Source organism: Cordyceps fumosorosea (genome assembly GCF_001636725.1).
Source record: "Cordyceps fumosorosea ARSEF 2679 chromosome Unknown scaffold_2, whole genome shotgun sequence".
In the NCBI taxonomy this organism is placed as follows: domain Eukaryota; kingdom Fungi; phylum Ascomycota; class Sordariomycetes; order Hypocreales; family Cordycipitaceae; genus Cordyceps; species Cordyceps fumosorosea.
The window spans coordinates 113,965-134,435 of record NW_017387302.1 but is presented as its reverse complement, the minus strand read 5'-3'; the positions used below and the strand labels follow the sequence as shown (position 1 = coordinate 134,435).

Sequence of the window (20,471 nt, the reverse complement as noted above, 5' to 3'; positions counted from 1 at the left end):
GGGGTATTCAGGTCTCACCAAATAGGAACACACCTTTCCCGGATCTGAAGCCCGTGAGTCCGCTCTGCACAGCCTCCTGAAGCTGCTTCTCCTCGGTCTCCCAGTTCCACGGGACTTCTTCAATGGGAATGTCGGAAAATTTGCCCTGGCGTATCATGTCGAGAATATCATTCACCATGTGCTTCTTGCCTACTGCGTCGCGCTCATTCCAATTGGAGAGCCAGAATCCAACGAAGCGAATATCCTTGAAGATCAGCAGCCCAACGGGAAGGGCAATTGGCTGCCTGGACATTCCACCATACGAGACCAAGGTACCACCATCGCCCAGAGCCCTTGCGAGTGTCGTGGCGGATTTCCCACCCACGCAGTTCAGAGCGAGGCCGATGCTGTCGCGCCCATTGCGGGTGATTTCGGCGAGCTGGTCTTTCCATTCGCGCGACAGAAATTTGGATTCTGAAACGACGACATCCGCACCTAATTTGTAAAGCTCTTGCTTCAGAGACTCAGTCTCTTCGGTGGATTCTCTATCACGGATGACGTTGATGCTCCTCAAGCCCCAAAGCTTTCCGAATTGAATTGCCGCCCTACCAACACCAGAGTTGGCACCATTTTGAATGAACCATTGTCCACTACCCACATCAAGGGGCTTCATTTCAATTCCCGCCTTGAGTCCCGCGCTTGGTCCGTAGCAGCGAAGCATTTTGTAGGCAGAGCACGGGTTGACGCTCACGGTTGCCACCTGGGTTACCGACAAACCTTGCTTGTCAACCTTGAGGAGTTGATTTGAGTCAAATACAGCATGTGTTCGCCACGTTCCCATCTGCGATGCAGCTGGAATGACCCAGTTACCTTTTTGGAGCTCGTTGGAAGCACCACCTGTGGAGACGACCTCGAAAACCCCTTCGTTCCCCGGCGTGATCGATGGCTCGGCGGTGCCAATTAGCGAGGTGAAGGGTGGTTTGGTGCCATATGTGCCTTGTATAGTATTTATGTCGGCTGGATTGATCGGCGCGGCGAGGGAACGGACGAGAACAGATGATTGCGGGATCGATGGAGATATAGAATGAGTATGGAGTCTGCTCGGGGGGAATTGGTCAGCCAGAACCCAGGAACACTGGAAGGAGTCGTCCCATTACCTGAGAACGGCAGACGGCTCTCCATGCTTAGAGAAGACGAGCGCTTTGGCTTGGGTATAGCCGTAAGGGCCAGATTTGTTTCGTCTCGTGGAAAGGGGGAGCCGGGAGGCGTTACTCGCGGCGGAAAGCCGCAGCGTCCGTGACAATAAACTTGTTGTAGGAGACTTTAATGCGTATGCCATCATTGGATCTAGATAATAGTTATGCGTTGCCTTGCGATGAGGTTGGCGGCGGAAGAGGAAATTGGCTCGGCTTGCGTATAATTAAAGGCATGAACTTCTTAGGTTACCAATGACGTTGCGGGGCTTTCATTGACTTGACAGAGAGCGTTTTTTGGGGAATGGATCTTGGACGTTCACGCTTGCACCTACATAGGTGCTACCTTATTAGTACGTACCAGTGACGGACTACCCAGTAATTAATAGTAATAGGGTTACTAACTAACTAACGTCGGCCACCCACTTCTGAGCCACACCCCCTTTTGAGCCACCCATCGTCAACATAAGGCACAACGCAAAAGCTTCATAATAAATACAATTAAAATTCAGAATATATAAAAGCTATATCAATCAATAGCTAAGAAGCTAGAAAATCAATCTATAGCTGACTCAATAATTGGATGTGTGATATTGCCAGTTAATTGCGTATCAAGCTGCCGCCGTGTGTTTTCAACCTCTATGACTTGAAGGAATAATTTATTAGGATCTGTAATAACTGTTTGACGTTTTTTGGGCCTGATGAGCTTGATTTTAGCTTCAAGCTGTTGGATCTGGCCCTCTGCAAGCGTTATTCTGGCTCGTTGGATGTCGAATTGCTTCTCAATTTTCTGCTGCATCAACCGTATCGTGCGCTCATTAGTTGAGCGCTTCAAACTCTCTGAAAACAGGTGGCGAAGCTCTTCTTTGTTAATAGGTGTTTTGAATAGCGGAAGGCCTTCATTAGGCGCTCTTATCGGCCGTGGAGGCGTTGCTTGAGGCGTTGTTTTTAGTGCCTTAAGCAGCAGCTCACTCATCAATGGGCGCGCCACACAGACAGGCCATAATCCTGACGTTCGCCAGCCTGAACGAATGTTATTTTCTGTTATTCCAGCCTCTCTTGCGATAGCATAACACTCGAGAAAAATCCTCTTTCCAACCGGCGAAGAATCGTTATCATTAGGGCGTTTTCCAAGCTCGGTCTTATAGGCTCTTTTGACGGCACTAAAGACGGCTACGTCAAGAGGCTGAAGGATGTGAGAGCTGTGAGCCGGCAGGAATAGAAGGTATATGTTATTATTATAACATTCGGATAGGAATTCGTCCGTACAATGGCTGCCATGGCCGTCGATAATAAGAAGTCTTCGCTCCTCCGCTCTTATCGGCTTCGTCTCGGGGATGAAGATCGTTTTGAGCCAATTAACAGCGATAGTATTGCTCGTCCAGCCCCTCGAAGAAGCCTGGAAATGCCAGTCTTTAAAGGCTCCTAATTCGTCAGGAAACCACTGTTGTTGAATGTTCTTTCCGTCAAAAAGAACTAATGGATTCAGCTTCTTCCCTATGGCTGAGATGCACTCGAAGATTGTGCTCCAAAAGCGCTGGCCAGACTGTCTCTTCAGGGCAATTCTCTTCTGTGATGACCCAAGCACCAGGCCATTCTCTCGAAGCCCTATTGCAAGCCCTGTTTCGTCCATATTGTATCGGTTGCGGGGGGGTATATCGATGATCTGTTGGACGCTGAGAAGCTTGAAGAAAGTCTGAATTGTATAAGTTGAAGCCCCATTTAGACGTTGAAAATCAAGGCGCTTGCCTCTAAGCGTTTTGACCTCTGGGTTACGGTTTAAAAAGCCTTATAACCAGTTGATTCCAACGTCATGATTATCGCCATTGGCTCGGCAGAGACTTGAAGCGATCTTCCGGACCTGCTGGTGGGTAGGGGGGTTGCCAAGATGATCCTGAATTAGGATCCAAGAGACGAGATGTGATTCCTGAGCGGCCGGAAGCCGTTGCAACGGCTCAAAAGCCTCTTTCCGTGATGCTGTGCCTTTGATGCGATGCTGCAGCGTTCCTCGAGGTACGGACCAGCGATTTGCTGCCTTTCGTGTGCTCATGCCACCAATCACGTCTTGAACAGCATTTTGAAGGTCTTGTTCGGTGTATTGACTCATAATAACTCAATAGTAAAAAAATGATAATTATTAGATTTTTTAGGCGCCAAAAAACGCGCTTCTAATGAGGGAGGTTTGTCGCGGAAAATGAAGAGGTTGGGTGGCTCAAAAGGGGGTGTGGCTCAGAAGTGGGTGGCCGACGTTACTAGTTTGGGAGGTTGGAGATGGCACGAGGATCGGGGCCGCTCGACAATGAGATGTTAAGCCTGCCCGTTATGTGTCGAAATAAAAAAAAATTCAATTGACAGATGAACCATCATCTCTGTCAAGGTACCCCGCCCGATACATGGCCGATGTGCGGCACGAAAGTAATCTATCTTTTCCTTTTTTGGTGCAAGGGGGTTAACGAGGCCGGCGGGCAAGTCAGTGATCGTCAAGAGGCGCAGGACATGCGAGTTAGAACAGAGACATCTTCCGAGTGTTTCAATTTTTATTCAATTTTTATTCAATTTTTGTCCCCTTTTTCTGTTGGAGATGTGCTCTGGTGGCGAGCACAAGACAGTTGGCAACGTTGCGACAGCGCGCACCTGGGTTTGTTACTACCTGTAACTAAGTTCGACAAGTTAATTGACCTCTGTACCAACGACCTGGTTGGCACACGACCCGACTTCTTACGAGACCATGCAGCCAAGCTATGGTTCCGTTCGTCGCATGTATGTGCGATAACAATAAGTGATTTGTTGCCACTGCACTGATGCAGATCGCACCATAGCGCTACCCAAGTGTTTGTAAGCTCCTCAAGCATGTCCGGCCTTCGGAGTGCGCGACTCACCTCCTCCCAGCGACCGACCCATGCCCTGCCACTGGGAGCACTTTTATCGACTGCTACGCAGGTCTAGCATCTGTTTACTCCAGGATCATAACTTGTGCCCCGTTCGTTATTAAAGACCTCCGTCAGGGTTGGCTGGCAACCTCGTCAAGAGCCACTAGTTTTGAGGATACCAGAGCCACCAGCGTCCATTATCCTTGCAAAGCGTCCAGCCACTGGGGAGCTCCAATTTTGCTTCGACCCTTGGCCTTGCGCGACCGACCTCCTTTCTGCACGTTACCTGATTCATTGCCGCGGTAATCTTGCGAATTTTCCTCTGCTTCCTAGTTTCTTTCATTCACCGTGAAAGAAACTGCAAGAGAAGCCGGACAGGTGAGATTGCCGGTTCTGGACGTCCCTGTCTTTGTTACAAAGGCCATTGTGGTCTGACCTCTCTACGGTCTATCCGTCTTTACGCCAACTTCCTACTCATTTCGCCATGCCCGCCCTGACAATGTCACATCGGCCAAAGAACGGCGCGAAGAAGCCGCGGTTTGAACTACCCGCACTCGATCTCAACTTTGGCAACATCACGGATGGCACCAATATACCGCCACCGCTGCCGTCGCCAAAGGTCCCAACGCCCCCGCAAACGCCCCCCGCGATCGATGCCAAAGACGCCCAGGCTCATGGCACAGCCGCTGCGAATAAAGCCAATGGTATTAGTACTGGTACCTACCACCCCAACGAGCCTGCCCCGTTGAGCCCGACCCCCTTTGTTCAACAGGGCACACTCCGGCGCATGTTGAGCAAGCGCACCATGAGTAACACAGCTGCAGAAAGCCGGCTCCCCGGCAGCCAAAGCGCGCTGCTGCTGGACAATGTCGACCGACCGCAGAGCCGTGGTGGTTTCAGCTTGATGGGCGATCGAAAATCGAAGCGCAATAGCGGCTGGTTTAAACGTTTCAGGAACGGCGACCAGCCGCCCTCGTCAAGACGGTCCAGCTTCCTCTTTAGCGGCAGCTCCAGCAACTTGCCCGATACCTCGAAGCCGCTGGAGCCGCCGCCGCCAATGATCCCCGAGCTTCGGGAACTTGAGAAGGACGAAGGTAGCTTGGGCTCCGACATATTTCGAAACATAAAATAACAACCCCCCACGGTATGAAAATTCATGAGGGCATCCAATATGCCTGTATGATGCGAGCGTAAGAAATATGCCCGCGCGGAGAAACTTGTTCGCAGCGAACCTTCTTGGATATATTCAGCTTTGCCCTTTGCCGCCAATAGAGTCGACGGCTCAAACATCACGGCCGCAGTGTCCGAATTACGATACCCCCGCTCATTAGAAGCCTGTTTCTTTGCCCACAACAGCATCAATACTCCCTATTGTCGCTCTCTGCCCTTTTTATTTATTTGTTTTTTGTATTTACGGCAATACCAGGCCTCATAACTGGATTCATTCTTCCTTTTGGGACCTAGCACTCGTTTTAACACTTGTGTTGCGAATATTTCTCAGTTACAGCCAAAGAACAAAATATTTGGCTAGCAAAGCTGGTTTACACGAGATTAAACTACATCATCTATTCATCTGTTTAAGAAAGAAATTGCATATACAAACTATCACGCTGGCAGCAGCTGCTCTTGATTCCATATGACAAAATTCATGCCTGAACATTTAGACTGACCGACCCCACGTTCTACTGTTCTACAGTAGCTCTTTCCCCTATCCTGTAGTCTAATAACTTTTATCCTAGAATGTGGAACAAAGCGGGTTCTGGACTTCTAGGGCCGTGATTTATCGTCCATTGGGATCGGCCGCTCATCATGCAAGTCTTCGGGCTTACCAGGGCGGCAAGCCCAACCGTCGACAGCGCGTAGCGTTTCCCTAGTCCATATCTTGTTCATGAGTGCAAGCCGCAACGGGACCAGTGCGATAATTATCAGTGGAAATGCTGGAGCTGCGACCGTCAAAGTCACACCGAAAACAATGGCCGTAAGGACTATCTGGATGATAGTATAGGTGTGCATCCCCAGCCAAGTCACGTTGGTAGGGAGAGGCGGCAGCTCGCCCCTGGGCGTGACGAGATTGGCGATTCTTGGAAGTATCGGGTTGACAGAGAGGCTTTGGTATCCCATAAACATGAAGAGACCGGAAAGTACAGACGTCGGTGTGAGCCCCAAGACTTTTTGAAATGGTGGAGAAACAAATATCATAATGAAAGCAGCCTGCAGGAAGGGAGAAAAACGCTGCTCATATACTCGAGCAACTTTGGATCGTGTGTTGCCCTCCTCCGGTTCTATTTCTGTAGTGTCAGCTTCCATATAGTGAATCAACGATTCCGAATGTAGTGGTGCCTGTGGGAGGAGGCCATTAGCGGGCGGAATCCCGAGAACTCCGCAGGTGATCGTGGTGATACCCAGGAGAACAATATCCCATGCAAAGCCGCCAGGCTTTCGGGTGCCATAACGCTTAACAGTACAAATAATACTGCTAATTTCATGGTCGAAGTAGAAAAGCACTGTGATAATCGCCCCGGGTATAATAGACAGAAAGATCCACCCCATATCGAGTTTCCAGAATTCGACGAAGAAAGTCTTGCGTTGGGGGTTGGTTGGCCGAAAGCTTGTTTGGATTTCCAGGCGTTCGTGGTCCAGATAAGCGAGCTCTCCAATACGCGGAATACCGATCCATATGATGATCGATATTGCCGCGGCGTATTCGGACAACCCTAATCGAACGTAGCGGTGAAAAAGGGGCTGCCATGAGTTTGCTGTTGAGAGTAGAATGGCTAAAAGGCATGTTCCGAATGCACCGATAACTGCGTAGAGAAAGGCTGCCAATGATACCTGTGAATGCGTGCGCTTCAGCTCAAGAGCGGCTTTATGGAAGTAAATGATACTATTCAATAACGAAAATATATCAGCGCTGAAATGCGTGACATATTGCATGGTCCAGTCGTGAGCATTGAATATGGCCAATAGGATATGCATCCAACCAGCATGGATGAGTGACCAGGCCATGACCGATAGAAAATCAACCTGTCTCAGGGAATTAGGGGCTAAAAAACGGTAATGCAATGGCAAAAACCCGACATACATGGAAATGCTCATTGCAAAGCTGATAGATGTTCTCAGCCAGAACAGAAAACGGTCCGGTAACACCCAATATACATAGCGGCTGGGCACTGAATCTGTTTAAACAAACATGAGACTTGCTAAGCATCGACAGAGTCCAAGAGACTTACAATGCAAATGCCAACCCGCATAATCCAGTACTGAAAACAACCTCGATAGTTCCCCAAGACTTGCCGGTGAGAACATACAAGTCGCTGGCAAAAGTGATGCCCGGTAGGATATTGGTAAAGAAGATATACACAGCACTGGCGAGTACCTGCTGATTGAAGACCGTCCAGTCAGAGACGTATCTACGCCTCAAATTGCGAAAATCGACTTTCAGGAGTCGAAAGGGACGGAGTCGACCGCCTTTGGCAAAATACCGTGTACGTGGTGCAGCTGGCGTGGTAGGTTCTTGATGACGGCTGCGGCGCTCCAGAACCCCGCCAGTACCAGAGTCCTGCGAGACGAATTCCACACCACTAGTTGGAGCCCCTGCGGGGGAGATGTCAGTGTCGCTGTTATCATCGTACTGCCCTGCCATTTTCAATATGCAAAGGAATTCCTGGGAAGTGGCACAGGAGAGAGGGAGGAATCAAGTTGCGTAGCAGGCTGGAGATGCACAGGGAGAAATGTCATGGCAGTTCGCCAAGCGGTTGAGTAGTGACTAATGTACCGAAACATTCTCGACGCAGTTAGGTAGAAGAAGCTACGGCACGCCACATTGCTAAAAACCAAGGTTTCGATGTTCAGGTGACGACGGGCTATCGCTTGACAGGAATGTTTACGGAGGTGGTATTCAGCCGCCGCAAAGCGGTGGCCGTCTCTTCAGCAGGAACCAGGTAACTATGTACCATAAAAGACCAATAACCCGGCGCTGCAGTGTACCCGAATCTTTAAAGAAAGAAACTTCGCCAAGATCACTAATTCTTTATGCCAAGCTGTTGAGTGGCTTGACAAATAAATGGGTGGTTTTTCTGTAGTCGCTAGCACCCAATCTTATCGGCACGTGGCGCCGCGCGTTGGAGCGTGTCTCCTGATAACCATTCAGTGCAATAATTACCTAGCTACAGAAGTAGCTTATTGAGCAGAAGCAACGACAGGGAACTGATCAGTGAACACCAAAAATCGAATTCAACACCTGCATGAGATCAAGGGTGCAAAGCTTCGTTGAACTAGCTTCTTCTCCAGAAAATGGCACAATTCGTGCCAAGATCGTCCTTCCAAATTCCTGGAACCGTACCCAAAACATACTTCCTGGGCCATCACCATGCTGGCGCCAGCAAGATCAAAACCATTCTTCCAAACATTTCCGTCGTGCTTGAATGCCGCGATTTTAGGCTACCCTTGTCTACACAGAACCCAAGCCTCGAGCGAGCAGTTGCTGGGCGCCGACGCATTGTGGTCTACACAAAATGCGACCTTGGCACCGATAGCAGCGCCGCGCGCCAAAGCCTAAAGAGGATCTATGGAGATAACGCTGTATTCTGGGATAAAAACAAGCCTGCTACCACCACCGCGTTGCTAAAGAGGTTAAAGGACTCAGCGCGCACCATGGACTCCCTAGTCGGCGTGCGAGCCCTTGTCGTTGGGATGCCAAACGTGGGTAAGAGTACACTCTTAAACTCACTTCGCAACGTTGGCATTTCCGGCAAGGTGGCAAAGGCTGCAAAAACTGGCGACCAGGCTGGAGTGACGCGCAAGATTGGGACCGCAGTGCGTATTGTTCCGTCCGATGACAAAGGTGGTGTCGGTGGCGGTGTCTTCCTCATGGACTCGCCCGGTATATTCCAACCCTATGTCGAAGACGGAGAGACCATGATCAAAGTCGCCCTGGCTCATGGTATCAAGAAGGGTCTGATACATGATGAAATTCTTGCCGACTACCTCTTGTACAGCATGAACCGATGGGACCCTACACTGTACAGGCGGTACTGCGCGCCAACAAATGATGTTCATGAGTTTCTCGTTGCCGTCGCAAAGAAGGACGGCAAGTTGAGAGCAGGCGGCCTCCCAAATATACCCGAAGCAGCCGCGAGAGTACTTTCACAATGGCGGGAAGGCAAGCTCGGACGCTATGTACTTGACGATCTCTCCGAAAATAGCCTCCGAGCGCACCAGGCCAACATTGAACGGCCATCCCAAAGCATGAGCCAAGCAAAGAAGCATCAGAAACTGGACAGGAAGCAGACAAAAGAGTCAAGCTAGTCTATATACCAGTCGATAGCATGACACCCTGTGCTTTGAACGTGGTGGCCCTTGAGTTGTACAATATCCATATATATTTCTGTCGTTCCATATGCATATACATTGTTATCACAAGCAAATGAAGAATGAAGGAAGGTCGGGTACGCTCTCGAAAAAAAGAAAAAAAAGAAAACTACCAGCATCGCGAAAAACACAGCGTCTCATAGCATACCCTACAAGAAACCCCAGTACTCCAAACCAATCCAGGCAAATATACGCCAACGTAAACCAAGCCGAGAAGAACAAGACAAAAACACAATGACCCACAGCCCACTTATGAATAATGGTTTTGCCATTTGACCATGTCTCGGGTCAAAACATCCATCATTTCCACGCACGTCAAATGACCAAAGTCCTTGTCGGTGACGGAGCCTTCCACTGGTTCACTCAAGGCATTACCACGATCCCGAGGATTACTTTCGTCGTCCACCGGCCTCTTATGTGGGCTAGCTTCACCGGAACTGGAGCTCGTTTGATAAGCTGCCTCTGCCGCAAGATCGAGCTGTGTGCGAGATATAAACTCCATAATCGCAGCAACTCTTCTCTTCATGTCCAGCATCGTCATTTTACTCGCGGCCGCGGTTTTAGCTTTGGAGCTCTGTCGTGTATCGCTCGAGGGAGACTTCGGTTGCGGCTCCTCTGCAGGCCGCTGAATATCTCGAGACACTGAGCGGTTGGGTGACTCCTCATTCTCATCTCGGTCTTTTGTATACTGATTTTTACCTCTGGCTCGTTTGTGATGGTTCTTCGCAGTTCTTTTATGAGAACTGCCGATTACCACACTCGTTGGCGGCGGCGTTCCGGGGGTATTGGTGACGGTCGGTGTTGGTTCAGAAGTTGATGAGGATTCGCTAATCTTCGGCACCATTAACTTGGCGCTAGCCAGAGGCATTTCTTCCGATATGTCTGAATCTAATTGCAAGTTAGTATGCATAGTATGTCCATTAGCGCAACCATAGTGCGTTACCTTCGGCACGACGTCGCTCGGCACGGTTCTTTCGTTTACTTGCGGCCTCCTGCCTTTGGCGGTCTCGCTCGTCTCTTTCTGACTTCTCCTTGGAAACCTTCTGAGTCTTATTCTTCTTCGTCCCGTTTCTTGTGCTCGCATCGTCATCAGAGTCGTCCTGGATGTGTTCCGTAGAAGGCTGTGCTGCTGGAGATGCAGAACGTGATGCAGTACGTTGCCGTTTAACGCTGGCTTGATTCCTGTGGATATGATTAACACATGTTGAGGAAACACATATGGTTTGGCTCACTCTTCGCTGTCACTGCGCCCACGTTTTGCTCTACGCATTCCAGATTCAACATCTTGTGGTGCATCTTCTCTGCTCGCCTCGATTGCCCGAAGGAGTAGTTCATCGTCGTATGCTGCGTCACGGCTATTCATGGTAGAGCGCCTCTTTGAAGCTTGAAGAGCTTGTTCGGCGCGTGATGCTTTATTTGGCGGTTTGGGGGATTTCGTGCCATCTTTGTGTACCGAAGTTGCGCGGGAGGTCGGTCGCGATTGTCGATGCAGAGGTAAATATTTTGAATATTTTTGTCTGAAGAAGAATAGATTAGCCGAAGAGCTACGGAAGACCCAAAGGACCAGCCATTTTAGGCTTCACAGGCACATAGAGCCGAGACCTTTGTTTCATAGCAAAAAAAGCGCCTGAGGAGTTTGCAGTAGACGTGGCGATCATGGATGATCAAAATGGGGCGACAAAACATACCCGTTATTCGCGATTGTAACCTTGTGAAGATCTTGTCGACATTGCTCGCAGAAGTACTCATCAGGCGAGCTCTCGGTGCTGAATATTCCCACACAGGCACCATGCTGCCAAACTTTGCAAACATCGCATTGAACGAAGAAGCCTGTCACATCCTCTGCAGTAAGGTCTACTGATGCGAACAATTCCGCGTCGGGGCCATCCACTGGCGGCCGCCCCGGGTATTCGTCCGAGCCACAGATGCACCGGACAGCCTCATCTTCCTCGTCCTGCATGTCGTCGCTCGCATTGGTAATTCCGTCCAGCGTATCACTTTGTAGCATCTTTTCTGTGTCGTCGTCGAGTCCGCGTCGTCGTCGGCGAGGCATTGGGCCGTCCTCGAAATCTTCCAGTGGTTCAGAAGATAAGGAAGCGCTCGGGGTAGATTTATCGGAAGCGGGCCGATGAAGGGATCGCGTGTTTCTCTCAGAGCGACTGGAGACGCCTGAGGACGACTGTTGTGATTGGGGGTGGGCGGCGCGAGCTCGAGAGGAACGTCTGGGGGACGGAGGCGCCATTGAGAAAGGAAGAAAGTATTGCGCGTTCTGGCACGCGAGACAAGCAGTCTAGCAGCTGTTCCGGATGTAGTCTGGGAAGATCACAGTAGCGCAACAACTGTCTATTCGTGAATGTTGGATGCGTTGGTTGAATGGGTGCTATTTTGTGTGCCACTCTGCTGCTCTCACGGCCGCGGATGGTGAATATTGAGTGGCACGAATGTGCGGGAGTGAAAAAATAATTTCGCAAACGCTGCCGAATTGATTAATATTTTCCACGCAGCAATAGGGCATTGCGGCTGTCGTAGTGGTTGTAGAATGGCTCCCAATTGTAGGATCGAAAAGTGATGCAGGATGATGAATTGGCTGAAGGCGGCCTAGATGGTCGCGCGCCTGCGAACGGATGTACTCCGTACTTTCATTGCTTTTTGGTTTGTCAAGTTCTTGGGTCCCTTGGGTAACTATGGTAGTAAGTGGGTGCCTTGTTGAGGTAGGTACCCTAGGACATACCTACCTACTGTACATACATACATGGGTAGATACATATGAAGGGGAAGGTATGTACGTACAGACCCTGCGGGGTTATGGGTTGCTACGTGGGGGATGCGTTGGACAGATGTGTGTAAGTAAGGGATTGTCTTCAACAACTTCAGCAGAAGCTTCCGCTTTGCTAGAAAGCCTTCCATGTTGATCATGCTCTAAATAGGGATGGTAAGATTAATCTTGATATTAGTACTTTTTCTTCATATTTTTCAGATTTATCATCTCAACTTTGCATAATGTTCAACTTGTGTAGCTACTGGTGATTCGTTCCCGGTGTCAAATGTTACACTGCAATTGAATGATGACGACCACGGCTGTTTGCTGGCCTCGTCATGACACCGGCGCCGACGCCCGCGATATAGACTCGAGCTGCTCGAAAGGAGAGAATATTTTTCCTAGGTCATGTCACAAGCCACTCCATTGGATTCTAAGCTAAATCTTCTTCTGTTTAGCACTTGTAGATATCACCAGCTGCTTACCTAATTTCAGTGTTTGCCCTGGGCGTGGCACACCTCCTTATCCACAAACTGTGGAATGCCCAACGACAACATTCATCAAGAGGGTGCAGCTCCGGAGAGGCAGTCGAAGCTCTGTCATTATCTCTCGTATAAAGGACTGTGAAGACCAGGCCTCCCATACAACCCTCCTGCTCGAGAGTCAGCCCCAGCGGCATATTTCGAAACTGCAAGCAACAGTCGACTAAGTCACATCTGCAAGAGGCTATACCCTAGGGTTTTGAGTTCGGCACTGGCTCGTGAAATAGGTGAGGATTTCTGACGGTGGATTCTTTGCACACAAATACGAGACCGGAAATGCCAAATGACACTTCCTGGGCCGAGGATGGCGGCCATTCTTGTGGACTGGGCGAAGATCTAACGATTCACAGTGGAAGTCCGAGTAATCCAAACTGCTATTTCATGGTTGCGAAAGCCGCGACTGCCGACCGAGACGAGCGTTTATTTCGAAGAAAGGACTGGATAATACTGGTGCCAATCAGAGCAGTGCTTTTGCAGGTGCGACGTATAATCGGCCCAGCTTTGCCGCGGCGCTTGCGTTTCGACACCAAGCTTTCTGCTGAATACCTACAATGTTTAAAAGGTAAGATTGCTACGAAGACTGCCTACCAAGTCCTCTTTTGCGAACACCAAGTCTTCTGGAAACGTCGCAATCAGCATTGACGTGCGAGTGTCGTTGCAAGGATCAAATTGGAGGGGCTTTGATTCCTACGTGGCACATTTCTGCACCTAATTACCGTGGTTTATCCTAATAATTCTCTTTGTGGCTAATAAATCCGGACCGCAGTATGAGAAAAAGCTGAAAATATGTCACCAGACCGAGTACCCTCGCTCTTCCCGGGGAGGCCAATACGGCCACTCCCGAAGCGAAAGCTCCGAGAGAAGCTGTCACCCGAGGCTATTCAAACGATCGAATATCCTCCCGTAACCGCGAATAGTATTCCTCTATTTTTTTACCCCACATACCCCGCCAGGATTCCGGCGTCTGATATCTCGAAAGCACTTGGGGTGCGTCAGAAGCCAGCGAACGAGATACCCGATTGTGCGGAATCATTGCATCCCTACGGCTTCGAGTTCTTGTCTATGGCCTCCTATGCGAGGAAACCACAGCCAACTTTGCAAGAAAACGTCAAATGTGTTGCTCCACCTGATCAAGGAACCAGTTTGTGCCCAAACATTTCGGCTACTTCTTCAGTAGATGGCTACGATTCGCTCGAGAATACGAATAATAAGAAGAAGCGAAAGATCCCGTCTGCCTCTGATTCTATATTGCGAGGGTCTCTATTTGTTACCAGCGACCCTCCTGAGAGGTTGGAGCCAGCAAGCGAAGCGGATTGTGGGACAGCATCTTCCCCAGCTGCGTCCGAGATACGACCTGTGCACAATGAGGGAATCGCTGGTCCTGGACGTGGGAGACTAGGTCGTGCAGTACACGCAAGAAGCCCGTTAAGGACCCTTTCTGACGGGAACAATGTGTGGCCAAATCGACAATCCAAGACAGGACTAGGACCCGGTAGGCTCTTCGACTTCTAAAGTGATCTTCTGGTGACATTCAAGTCCGAAGACTGACATCTTACCGCAGGCCAAGGAACAAACGGCATCATTTCAACCGCCATCGCAAATGCAAAGCGACTAGCCCCTTCCGGGCAGGAGAATTATAGGAGCATGTTACGAGAGCCGTATGACTCCGAAAAAACTACCCCAATAGCTTCCCAGTTCACCTTTACCTGCGGAATACATGTAAAAGGTACATCTTGGTCCAGTATGGCCCTTTGAAATCGGATACGCTGGGGCTAGTCACTTATAACTTGAGTAGATGCTTCATCCGCGACGAGCGGCCCTGCCGAATGCCAGCAATCAAAACAATTAGCTCATGGAAAAGGCGTACCATCAGCACTGGTCTCAGACAGCAAGGCTATTAACGAAGGGCGAAGGAGATCACGAGCTAATAGCCGCCGCAAACTCGAGAGAGATATCATGCTGGCAGCTCGTGATCGCCGGCAAGCTGCTGTCGATGCTTACCTTCACCACCCACCGAGGCTTGAGAGTGTCTGGATATGCGAGTTTTGCGAATACGAACGCATATTCGGTAGCCCCCCAAAGGCATTGATACGGGAGTACGAGATGAAAGACCGCCAGATTCGTCAAGAAGAAGCGGATCGACGACACCTGCTGGAAAAAGCTAAAGCAAAGAGCCGGAAAGGTAAGAAGAGTATTAAGGGGACGAATGGCGCGCAGTCGGCAAGTCAAAGCCCCAGTCAAGTACCAGAGGAACATGCTGTAGTAGAAGCAGCTCCAATGAAGCCTACGCAGAGCCGCGCCACACAGTCGGAAGTTGACTATGAAGACAAGGCTGCTGAGTCTCGGCCTCGAGGCCCTCCTGATATACTGGGATTGCATATGAAGGACTCAGCACTGGAGAGTGTTCTTACTGTTTGAACGGAATCTGTTGGAAGAGAAAGTGGGCTGTCTTGGTGAGAAGTAAGGCTCAGAAGCGGAGATGTCGGTAGAGACGTGCTCTGTGTTGGATTTCGCGCGCGCGTAACTGTGTGCCAGCAGGTCATCAAGTGAATGGCTGTTTTTGACGGACTCCCTATAAATCAAGTACAAATACCTATGTACATACCTACTCGCCGAAGTTGTTCTGGATCAAGTTGCCCTGTTACGTGTCTAGAATTAGATTACGAATGTACGTTCACAAGGTAACGTAGCTCGATGTTAGAGGAAGCGCCGACGGACAGTACCCTTCCATTGAACCTTTCATAAGCTTGCCTGCTATTGGTTCACAAGCTTATTCGTGCTCTACCTCAACTGTCGTTACTCCTCAATTTTCTCTTTGTATGAATGTACTTGTAAACAGCTGGCCGAAAGCCTGAGCCCCTAGCCGCTTCGGAAATGCATGAAACGCGTACGAACGGACGTTCCAGGGGAACGCGATGGAACTGCTGCCAAGGCACACGATGTATTCGTGATAATCTCACTAACAGACTAAGAAGAAGACGAATGAGCTGAAGTCACAGGAGCCAATCCTGTTCTGGCTATAGCCTCCCAAAAAGTTGGCAGCATTTCCTGATTTGCTGGCCGAGCCAACTGAAAAAGAGTGGAGGCGGCGGTGGCCGATTTCTGGCCTGGCTTCCCTGGGTGTGGACGACTCTGTGTCGTCATCGGCCTTTAGCGCCCCCCCCTGCCTGAGTTTCAGTGATTTGTCCCCCAAACTGGGCAAATGAGTGGGCAGGTACCTACTAACTTACCCACATACATACATACATACATACATACATACATACATACATACATAGGTACTACCTAGGTAGGTAGGAGGTGTGCTACACCTAAGGTAAGGTAGTCCAGGTTATCCTCTCTGGCCCTGAAGTGTGCAGTGCGCGCTCCTCGGCAAAGTCTAGCATTGCATACATGCTCTTCGCTCCTCAAACCTCGCTCATAATAAAGACATCGATCGATCCCCATCTTCTGATGCCCACCCGCTCCTAACTCGTACAAGGCTCCCGAGCGGCCCAGTTGCCCGTCATGTTTGGTCGCAGACATGCTGCCCCAGTGCAGGTAAGTTTCGCGCCTGTCTAGTCTGGCCATGGGAATTTAAACTTTCCCGGTGTACCGGCTGCAATTCATTCGTCAAAGATCAGGCCTAGTCAGACGGATCAGAAGCTTCCCTCCTGCATTATCATCACACTGTGCTAATCATGTATGTTGTTCGTTCGCCGCAGCCCTTGACCAAGGAGACAGCCAATGCGAATGCCGCCACCGCCGCCGCTTCGGCGTTCATGCGTCGCGCCTCCGATGCCTCTCTTTCCTCCGCAGCTGCCGCAGCTGCGTTACGAGCTCGACCGACAAGTCCGACCAATGTTGCCGATGTACAATCAAAACGTCTGTCGCGACGAAGCCCTTCTGTCTCCTCCGCCACGGGCAAGCGGCGTGAGCTGACACGCACTCCGAGTGTTGGCTCAATGATGGAGCGTACATTTCGATCACCTTCGCCCGGCCGCAGACCGGCGCAAGTGCCACATGACGTACCTCCTATCCCGCGCATCCCCAATGACGATAATCACAAACCCTCCTCTCGGCCTACCAGCTCCTCGCGCAAAGGCCCGCAAACCCAAAACTTCCGGACAGCAAGCGAGAGGATGAGAGATGGTAAAGGGGGCTCATGGTTTGGCGCTGCTACTGCCCACGATTTGCATACGGTGCGCCGGACGACTTCGGAACTCCAGCTCTCTTCCGTCCGCGCGCCATCCGACCCAAGACCTGGGAGCGTCAGCCCGTCAATAAATTTCTCGTATCCTCGCGCAAGACTGCGATCGCCTAGCGGAAGCTTGAGATCGCTGCAGCCCGAAGACCAAGCTCTTGTCTACGATCCTAACTCTCGGCGCATGGTTTCGAGAGCGCAACTCGAGGCTCAATCCCAAGACTTATACGACGAAGAGTATGATCGAGCCGTAGAGAAACCTCAACCCAATAAGAGACAGCCCAAAGCGCCAAAAGAGCCGAGACCAGCTCACATTTCGAGAGCAGGCTCCCATCTCTCACGTGGCACCGTCGGAAGAACAAAAGCACCAGCTCTAGAAGCCATGAGCGCAGCAGAGCTTCAATCACCCTCAAGCACAATGCCTGAGCCTGACTCTGGCCAAGAAATCGACCAGGTAGATACTGCACCACCAAAACCGAAAGCGAAAAAAAAGAAGAAGAGGAAGCAACTCCAGTCGGTTGACTCGGTGGCTCCCGAGTCAACGTCAGAAGAAAGGTCAGGCAGCTCTGTTCCGGAAAATACGATAGCAGAGAAACCGCTTGCAACCACAGAAAGCAGTACTGTTTTGCCATCTGCCATGGAACAGGCGAAAGCACCTTCTAATAGCGCGAATGGTGCAACTCCCTCGCCACATAGGACATCCAAGGTGAAAGCTGTCGCTAGGGAACCTTCCGAGAGCCCTGCTCGATCGGCCAGATTCGCGGCATCAGCAACAGATCAATTAGTTATACGACATGAGCCACCTCCGCGATCACTTTCCCCTCGCAAATCTGCGTTGAAGCATGCCAGTCCCACCAGAACTGTCTCGCCTTCCGACGATGGGTCAGATGTTTCCGGAGTACCCGGCTCGTTAGCTTCGCCCGACGACGCTCGCAAGAAGAGTTTTAGAGTCAGTTGGGACGATCGTCATACAGTCGTCGTGGGCGAAAATCCAATGCAACACGCCGTTGAACAAGCCCCCAGCCCCAACCAACAGGCGAAGAAGACTTGGCATAGCATTGTTGGAAAGGGTAGCAAAAATGAGGCCATTTCCGTGGAAAAAGAGGAGACAATGTCTCCCAGACCAACTCTACCTAGTTTTGGGAGTGTACGTGAGAAGAAACCAAAGGAGCAGGAAGAAAGACGACTAGTTCGCCCTGAGCATGCTGTCCAGACCGAAACTTCCCTAACAGCTGCAACGGCATCAACGGCGTCTCCAGTCGAGCCCAGCACTTCCAAGCCACGAGAACCCGTGATGAATGTTCCTTCATCCGTGGACAAGGGTGAGGAGTATTCAAGCTCCGAAGATGCCTTAATGGAAGATACATCGGATGAGGATCCGGATTCTGGAGTCGAAGCTGCTGCGAATGGTGCGACTAGAAAGATCAACGGTTCATCTGGAAATCAAGTCCCGACAATAGCTGTTTCACGCGCAAGCCCTCGCCCGCCTCAAACCGAACAGCTCGAGAAGATGGCACCCATAGATGTTGTTGATGATGATAGTTCTTCGGGAAGCGAAGACCTTGAGACAATTGATCCTCATCTCCATGGCACTGGCCAACCTATGGATGATATACAAGAGGAGGAGGAAGGAGACATGTACAGCGATGCCTACGAAGAGATAGCCGAACCGGATGGCGATGGCTTCTTATCCCTGGATGCTGTTCTAGAAAGCCCAACAAGCTCACCAAATTCAAAGATCACCAGCAGCAAAACCGCAGCTGAAGCGAGGGAAGCAGCAGCTGCTGGATCGACGAACCAAAGCGAGCCACCGGATGACTGGGGGAATGCAAAGGCTTATTGGAAGAGTCTTTCATCCGAAAAGCGGCGACAGCTAGAACGAGAGGCCATAGAGGAAGGCGAGGAAGGGCATCAAGAAGATGCCAAAAAAGTGACCGCTGAGGCGCCAAAGACCACCCAACCCACCACTGAATTGACGCCCACAAAAGAACGCTCTTATCAAATTCCACCGGGTACGATCCAGCCATACGATAATACTCCTGAGGCTACCCCCACCGCTCAGGAGTCGAAGACAAACGGCAGCACTATGCGAAAGTCAATGAGAGGCAACCAACCTAGTTCACCGCCCAAAGCGGAAACTCGAAAGCCTGGTGGCAGCCTTCGAAAATCCATGCGATCGGAGCACCTTGTTTCTGCTGGTGCAGAATCTGCACCCCAGCGTCTGGCAGAGCCGATGAATTCGTCCGCTTCTCCCCGCATGAAGCGTTCACTTCGCCATAGCTCGATGGACCTGACTAGCTCTGAATCACGTCCTTCATATAGCGCAGCTGACCGCCCTGCGTCATATCATGCAGCCGTGGACTCAGCTTCTTCCACCAGGCACACATCAAGTCTTCGAGTGAACGGTTCTGCGGCTGCGGCACAAGGGGCCGACATGAAGGCAACGCTACGTCGCCGTGGCTCGGACTCGAGCGAGAGCAGCTTTACACGTGCGCGGGCTGGCTCTTCGGGTACACATGAGTTTCGCAGATCGATGCGAGGCAGCATGCGCCAACCACTGGCCACGTCTGATGGCATATGCCCGTTGTCGCCTCCTACCGTCGGCACACGGCGCGACTCTATCTCATCGCTCCCATCCGGGACCGGCTTTGGCGGAGGTCGGCTGCGCCAGTCCCTTCGGCGAGAGTCTGCAGATCCACCTGCCAGAAGGCGCATCCCTAAATTTAAAAAATCGACTTCGGGTAAATCAAAGAAAGGAAAGAATGACAGCCGGTTCGGCGACTCGAGTGACGAAGACGAGGGGCCCCTGCGTATGAACTTGTTCAAGAGTCGTTTCGCCGACTCTAGCTCCGAGGATGGCGAATCGCACACCAAGTCAAAGGGCAAGAATATACCCATATCACTACGCGCGAAGCCAAATGCTCGTGCTGCCTCAAGTGCTCTTGATTTGCCATTCGATCACGACGGGCGTGAGTCCCCCATACTTGATGCCGCCATTCTGATGCAGCCCAAACGAACACAAGCTGCTACTGGCCAGCCTGGCTCTGGCCGGGGTGCTCTAGTGCCCTTACCGCAGACTGATGACAGTGACAAGTCGTTCCGTCCCCAGCATACCAGGCGAGGTAGCTTTATCTCGCTACTGAGGCGTAAGAAGGATTCTTCGAGCAAGATAAATCGCGACCTGTCGGAGAGTGCTGCTCGCCAAGACACGAAGCTTGAACGCAGCCCGGAAGAGCTGGAGGCGCTCCGCAGCGCGTCACTGCACAAGCGCGGCCCGAGCTGGCCACTCCCCGAGCCGGAGGCGACTGGTGCGGGGAGCGTCCAGCAATCCCCGGAGCGTCCATCTACGGCTGGAGGGGCTATTGTCAGCACCAGCTCCAACAGGTCCAAATTTATGCGACGACGCAGCGCATCGCACGGCATGGTCCCGGCAGACACGGTGGACATGGACGACGACTTGGTTACAGATGCCGTGCCGCAGAAGAAGAAGAAGTTTGGCGCTCTGCGCAAGATGTTTAGACTGCACGACTAGAGACCTGCCGCCTGCTGCTGAGCAGCATTACAATCCGCAGAGCG

The 20,471-nt window shown here is 51.0% G+C and overlaps 4 protein-coding genes across 4 annotated transcripts; 3 read left to right on the top strand and 1 right to left on the bottom strand.

The window, feature by feature from the left end:
• Positions 1-7: 7 nt before the first annotated feature.
• On the bottom strand, positions 8-700 carry ISF_01198 (Alcohol dehydrogenase superfamily, zinc-containing; the record flags this gene model as incomplete). Its single annotated transcript, XM_018844805.1, has 1 exon — positions 8-700. The coding sequence occupies one exon, from the start codon at positions 698-700 to the stop codon at positions 8-10; it is 693 nt and encodes a 230-aa protein (XP_018707571.1).
• Positions 701-4,526: 3,826 nt separating this feature from the next.
• Positions 4,527-5,174, top strand: ISF_01197 (hypothetical protein; the record flags this gene model as incomplete). Its single annotated transcript, XM_018844804.1, has 1 exon — positions 4,527-5,174. The coding sequence occupies one exon, from the start codon at positions 4,527-4,529 to the stop codon at positions 5,172-5,174; it is 648 nt and encodes a 215-aa protein (XP_018707570.1).
• A 3,161-nt stretch (positions 5,175-8,335) lies between these two features.
• ISF_01196 (GTP-binding protein) lies at positions 8,336-9,349 on the top strand (the record flags this gene model as incomplete). The annotated part of the gene is made up of 1 exon (XM_018844803.1): positions 8,336-9,349. One exon carries the CDS (start codon positions 8,336-8,338, stop codon positions 9,347-9,349), a length of 1,014 nt encoding a protein of 337 aa, XP_018707569.1.
• A 9,980-nt stretch (positions 9,350-19,329) lies between these two features.
• On the top strand, positions 19,330-20,427 carry ISF_01195 (hypothetical protein; the record flags this gene model as incomplete). The annotated part of the gene is made up of 1 exon (XM_018844802.1): positions 19,330-20,427. The coding sequence occupies one exon, from the start codon at positions 19,330-19,332 to the stop codon at positions 20,425-20,427; it is 1,098 nt and encodes a 365-aa protein (XP_018707568.1).
• Positions 20,428-20,471: the final 44 nt, after the last annotated feature.